This window comes from Calypte anna, chromosome 3 (genome assembly GCF_003957555.1).
Source record: "Calypte anna isolate BGI_N300 chromosome 3, bCalAnn1_v1.p, whole genome shotgun sequence".
Classification (NCBI taxonomy): domain Eukaryota; kingdom Metazoa; phylum Chordata; class Aves; order Apodiformes; family Trochilidae; genus Calypte; species Calypte anna.
In genome coordinates this window covers 92,034,470-92,040,469 of record NC_044246.1, presented here as the reverse complement: position 1 = coordinate 92,040,469, position 6,000 = coordinate 92,034,470, and the positions used below count along the sequence as shown (strand labels likewise).

The 6,000-nt window shown below is 48.0% G+C and overlaps 1 protein-coding gene across 1 annotated transcript in view; it reads left to right on the top strand.

The window, feature by feature from the left end:
• The first annotated feature begins 1,905 nt into the window (after window positions 1-1,905).
• Window positions 1,906-6,000, top strand: part of LRRC1 (leucine rich repeat containing 1) — a 69,507-nt gene continuing 65,412 nt past the window's right edge. Inside the window, exon 1 of the mRNA XM_030447441.1 lies at window positions 1,906-2,102. Within this exon, the coding sequence (XP_030303301.1) occupies window positions 1,944-2,102 (159 nt within the window). The 5' untranslated portion in view covers window positions 1,906-1,943. The remainder of the gene's footprint in view (window positions 2,103-6,000) is intronic.

The window sequence follows — 6,000 nt, the reverse complement described above, 5'->3', positions numbered from 1 at the left end:
GGTTAAATGCTGACACTTTTTGCTCTGACACATTTTTTAATCATGGTATGGTCAGAAGTCAAATAGTTTCCTGTGGCTTTCTGAAAAACCACTTCAGTTCAGTTGCTATCAGGTCAGCAATATGTACAGTTCTTTCCCTGCAGGCTAGCAGATTTCTTTACATCCTTTATTTAGACACATTGGGAGGTTCCACATATTGTTTTGTAATTACTGGACAGATCAATTGCAGAATTAAAACTGTTGGTTCTGACCAATTTTTTTTAAGGTATGTGTAAGGAAATGGTAACATTTTAAAAGTTTTTTGTTTCATAGGGTAACAGAGGTTGCACAAGGTCCAAAAATGTCCCTTTAAAAAAACCCCAAAACAAGATAGGCACATCGCTGCAATTCCCACAGAAATTAGACAAGTGTATCCTGTAAATTTATCAGCTGATAAAATACAAAACCCCAAACCAAAGACATTACCATTTTATAAAACTAAGTATTTTCACTACCATGCAGGGCTTGAAGAACAGTGATGACTACGATAAACTTTCCCCTCTCTCCTATTCCTGTATTTCCACAATCTGTATGCAAAAAATTAAGAGTATCTCAAGAGCAGCCCAGACGTGAAGTGCCTGTTTTCAAAAGTACTTCATGTCCCCGTGCAGCCTACAACATTTGCTATTATGCAACCTAACAGCAGAGAACCTCTGAGCCCCTTTTTTCTCCTAAGAAATCAGAACATGGCCCGGCTCACAGAGGTATGAGCAGTAGGGCTGATGGAGCCTGGAGCCGGCAGTCACAGGCAGAGAGAGGTCTGCCGGGGTGTTTACCTTTGCTGACCCTTCTGACCTTACAATCAGCTCTTTTGAAAGTGGATTTTCTTTTCTTTTCTTTTTTTTCTTTTTTAACTTATTTCAGAAAGCCTTATGGATGGTATAATTTTTTTTTTTAATGCCACGACAATGTAGTTTGAGAAGACAAATATCGTTCATGGCCACGGTATCAAGTGAGGCTGTCACGCATTTTATTGATACGTTGCAGCTCGCATTGCGTTCCAACAATTCTAAAGAAATGAGTGCAGCCTGCGCACCCTCCCGCTTGCTGATGTTTGCGAGCGCATCAGATAAGGAACTGAGGCGCGTCTCAAAGTAGGTAAAACGAGTGGCCCAAGCCGTCTCACGGCATTCCCAGTCGTTCAAACCCCGTAACACCGCCTGACCGAAGGCAGACCCTGTACCACCGCCTTAAGCGATGGCAGATCCTACCCGAGGTGGCTGCCAGGGAGTCCTGAGCGGCGGATGCTGCGCTCGGGACTCCCGGAGCCTCCCGCACGCCCCGGCGCGGTAGCGCAGAGCGGAGCCCCTCGGCTCCCGGGCAGGGCTCTACACTCCCAGACGGGGGAAACTCCACGCCCGGCAGAAAGTTACTCGTCCGCCCGCCCCCGGTTGCCCCGGGGCGAGGCGGCGTCGGGGGGGTGTGGGTGGCTGCCCGTCACCCCGGGCGGGCCGGCGGGCCGGGGCGGGGCAGCGGGGCCCGGCCCCGCTGATGTCAGCCGGGACGGGGGAGGAGGGGGAGAGGCCGCCTGGGTTCCGGGTCAGGCGCGGGAATGCGCGGCGGCCGCCAGCAGCGCTGCGCCCGGCGCCCCGCGATGCCCTTGCGGGGTGGGCAGCGGTCCGCCGAGGAGCAGTAGGGCGGCCTCCCCCGCCCCGCTCGGCTCCGGCTCCGGCTCCCGCCCATTGTTCTGCCGGGGCCGCCGAGCGCGCCCGGGGCCGCTTCCCGCCGGCGGCGGCGGAGCGCTGGATGCGGGGTTGCCGCCGCCGGATCGCCGGGACCCGCGCTGCGCGGCGGCGGAGCGGGCAGCGGCTCCTGCGGCCGGCGGAGAGAAGGGGGCGGCGGTGAGCGGCGGCGGCGCCCGCCCCTTGGCCCCCGGCGTCCCGGCCCCCCCCCCCGGCGGGGCGATGTTCCACTGCATCCCCCTGTGGCGGTGCAACCGCCATGTGGAGTCCATTGACAAGCGGCACTGCTCGCTGGCCGCCGTGCCGGAGGAGATCTACCGCTACAGTCGCAGCCTGGAGGAGCTCCTGCTGGACGCCAACCAGCTCCGTGAGCTGCCCAAGGTGAGCGGGGAGCGGCAAGGGGGGAGGGGGACGGCCCCCGGCAGTGGGGCCGGTTCGGTCCCAGACCTGCCGCCTCCGGGGGCAGGGGGCAGGTGGGCCGCCCCAGCAGGTGCCTGCCGAGCTCCCCGGCCCGGAGACGGCGGGATACGGAGCAGTATTTGCCCCGAGATGGGAGTGAGGGGCTTCTGGCTGCGCGGTGCAGTGCGGGGTCGGTCTGTGGTAGTGACCCTGAGAGCTACGGAAGAGCCGGAGCCTGAGGTTAGCGTTTAGGGTTGCGCCGTAGTTTGACGGTAAATGAGCTTTCAGGAGCAAAAGCTGGATATCCGCGTCTTGCGGTAGGAAAAGTACTGTTTGGAGGGCAGAAGGGTGAGGGCTGGAGTCACAGGACGTGAATATATGTTGCGATTAACATCCACGTCATCGGAATTACGAGACCTTGGAGGGTATTAAGCCCTCCCCCCCTTTTTTTTTCCCCTTTCAATAGATACTCTCTGCCCTGTACATGGGAAAAACAAAACCCTATAGCAGATAACAGCGTCCCTGTTTCTGCCTTCCACTCCTGGAAACTTCGTCGTGCAGAACACGAGAGTGGAATAAGCGTTTTCTTTTTCTCGGTGTAAGTCCTGCACAGTCGTCAGTGTTTTGCTTCTTGCATGAAGCATGTAGTCAGATTTTTGCCCCTAATCCTCTTCTGGTTGTATTGGCAAAGGTGAATTAATTTTCAATTCAACCTGGTCATACAAGACCTCGAGGTGGTACTTGCCAGCTTGACTTGCTGGCTGGCACTTGGAACTCCATCAGTAATTTCAACCAGGCACTGTTCCATTCCACCGATATAGAGCAACTGGGAGGTGTGGCTCGACTTTTTGACTTGATGCAAGAGCCTTTTTCAGTGTTTCCTCTTTCAACTTTGGACACTTAAGAAACCTTAGTGAGTTGTAGTTGGTAGAGTTTCACACTGGAGGAATGTTACCTGGAAGCTGCACCTTAAAAGTGTGTGAACTCTTCTACTAACTGGGAATCCAAGAAACTGAACTCAGTAGCCAGAAAAAAAATTCAAAAGCATCTTTGTTTTCACCTGAATCAAAGTTGGTCTGTTCATACCAAAAAGCTTAAACAGTCTTTTTTTTTTTGAACTTGGTTCACTCACATAAACTGGTTTTTTTCGTTCTAGGTATTAGGAGTAATCATAGTGGAGAATTCTTCCTGTAGGCACTAGTAAGATGGTCAGTTTCACTGACGTATTAAATTTGGCTTTTACTTTAGAAAAACTTTGGTTCAGGTTTGCATCTTGTTGTGACTGAACTCTTTATCCTTCTGAAGTAGAGCAAAACTGGTTTACATAGCCTTGGTGTGGGTGCTATTTTTACTTCCAGCAGTTTCTGCTGGCTTGGTGCACAGACTAGACTCAGGAGTCTCTTTCTTTTTGTACTAGAGTTTTCTTCTTAGGGTTGTCTTTCAGGATTGTACACATCTTATGGCAGCGCTATTGCATGTGCGTGCTGCTGAAATCCCATTGAGACATATGGTTCTCTAGGGAGTTTTATTAAAAAATCTACCACAAACTGGTTACCATGTACCAATGTAAACGATGATGTTTGTTGTTGATGGTATTATGTGGTATTTATTTCAGTAAATAGCATGCGACTATTGGTTGTTTCTCCTTTTCCTTGAACTGTAATATACAAAATAGCCTTTTTGTCCTGTGATGGCTAAAAAGGCTGTTTGTTCACATTACTTACTTGAGAGTACAGATTAAGTCCCATACATGTAAAAAAAACACCAAAACTGAGAGGGTTAGGAAAAAAAAAAAAGCAACCCAGTCTCCTTGGCATTGCAATGTGTTCAAGCAAAAGTTGATGTTAGAAGATTTTTTTTTTTTAATGTGCATGTATCATATTACAGGACTGCCTAAATATACTGCAGGAATATGTGGGTTTTTAGCTGGACTAGGAGGAGCTTGATGAAATAGAACTGCAGAAACATACTTGTAGTATCTGTTGTGAGTACTTTGTGCCTTGTCAGGAAGGCATTTTTATTAGGGATTCCTGCATGGACCTATGAACTTTCCTTGTCAGTTCTTTATTAATGTTTTCTGATAAATGGAATGTAATGCTGTCAGATAAGTGTTGACTCTGTAGGAGTTTTGGGTGTAAAAATATAGCTGCAATCCCAGATGTGAAACTAATATGTTGAAGGTGGAAACAGATGGGAAGAACCCTCTTTAGCATTTCTACTGGCAATTTTTTTAAAGTTCTACTGTAGTAATGTGGTTCAGGAGAATAGTGGAATGTTTCTCTGTGGAAGGTAGCTACAGGGTGCCAAGTTCATTCCTCTTTATATTGAAGGGTAATTTTGATGCAAATTACGGAGACAGAATTGGAAGCAACTGCAGGAAGCTGGGGTACACCATACCTCTTGCAGAAAAAACACCAGGGAAGTCATTAGGATGTGTAATTAACAAACTGTTTGGTCTGCATAGATCTTAGTGGTCGTTATGCCCTTAACCTGCTGTAATGCATTATATTATACTTACCTCCATTAAGTTTCTTCTCTATGTAGGTAAAGGCAGTAACAAACTCAAGCTGGTTTTGAGCTCAGTTCAGGCCTAAGCAAGTCAGGAGACTTGTTCAGCTCTCAGTAGCTGGTTAGTTAGCTGTTTTCCTGTACTTGATGAAGTCCTGAAGTTCACCGTGAGCTGTGCCAGTTCCTGGTGAGTCATCTGTGGGCAGTCCTGATGCTGTAACCTATCCAGTAATGCCAACAAGGTGTCTGTGTCACTGAGAGGGTTGTGGTCCTCCTGAGGAAATTGCTGCTGTAAACGCTGGCCTTGAAATAGCAAAGGAAAAATCACTCTGTACACTGCAGCTTTCAGCAGAAGTTGCTGTAGTTGAACAGATGAGGAACACCCCAGCTCTGCTGCCCTGCTCTTCATGCTGCACACTGGTTGCTCAGACCTCATCTTCTCAGTGTGGGTCAAGGTTGCTTCTGTAGCTGCTATTGCACGGGGCAGTAGGTCTTGTAGCACTTCTCAGAAACCAAGTAGATACTGCCAAGTTCTTTTCCCAGCTTTGTCTCAGACTTGCCAGATGGCAGTGATGATGGCTTTATCTCTGGTCATCTGCTTTCCTTACACTTGCACAATTTTTATTTCATTCTTTCAAACATAAAGCTTTCTGAGACAGATAAATATCAGCAAGTGGCACGTTGGAATGCATGGGCTTGCTTGCTGCGTTTCTCTCAAGCTGAGGAGACAACTTGTGTTGGATGCATATGCTTCCCTCCCCTATCCCCTGTTTTTCCTTGCCCCCATTTCTATTCAGTGGAAATGAAAGGTGTACTTTAGGTGGTTTGCTTCAATACACCAGTAAAAGAATACACTAATGCACCCTAAAACCTCCATTTTGAAGCCTTAGCCTCTGTTTAATCTGAGAACTTTGCCAGGATACTTAAATGCTCTGTTTTTCTAAAGGAGCATGGTGTATGTTAAGGTGTTATGGAAAAAAACCCAAACAACAGAACACAGACACAAATCCCGTCGAAAGGCAGAAAACAACTTAAAGAATTGCTGTTGCATCTCAATGGGAAAAAAATAGAAGAAAGATCCAGCAATATTCTGCATTAAATCTTGTGAGAGGCATCTGAAGTGTTTTGCGGAGAAACAAGTACACTTGAATTATTTTGAAAGAATGACTTTGTTTGTTTTATTTTGGTTTTGCTTGCTGATCAGAATTCATGGTAGAATACTTCACTGCTTTCTAAGAGGAAAGGGGTAGGAAAGGTTTATCTGGAAAACATTTGAAAAGCAATGTCCAAGAAGCAGAGAGAGGTGTCTTTGCATCCAGTGTATCTACTCCTCCGTTTTTTGCTCCTTTGTGCACTAATGCATATGTGGGCC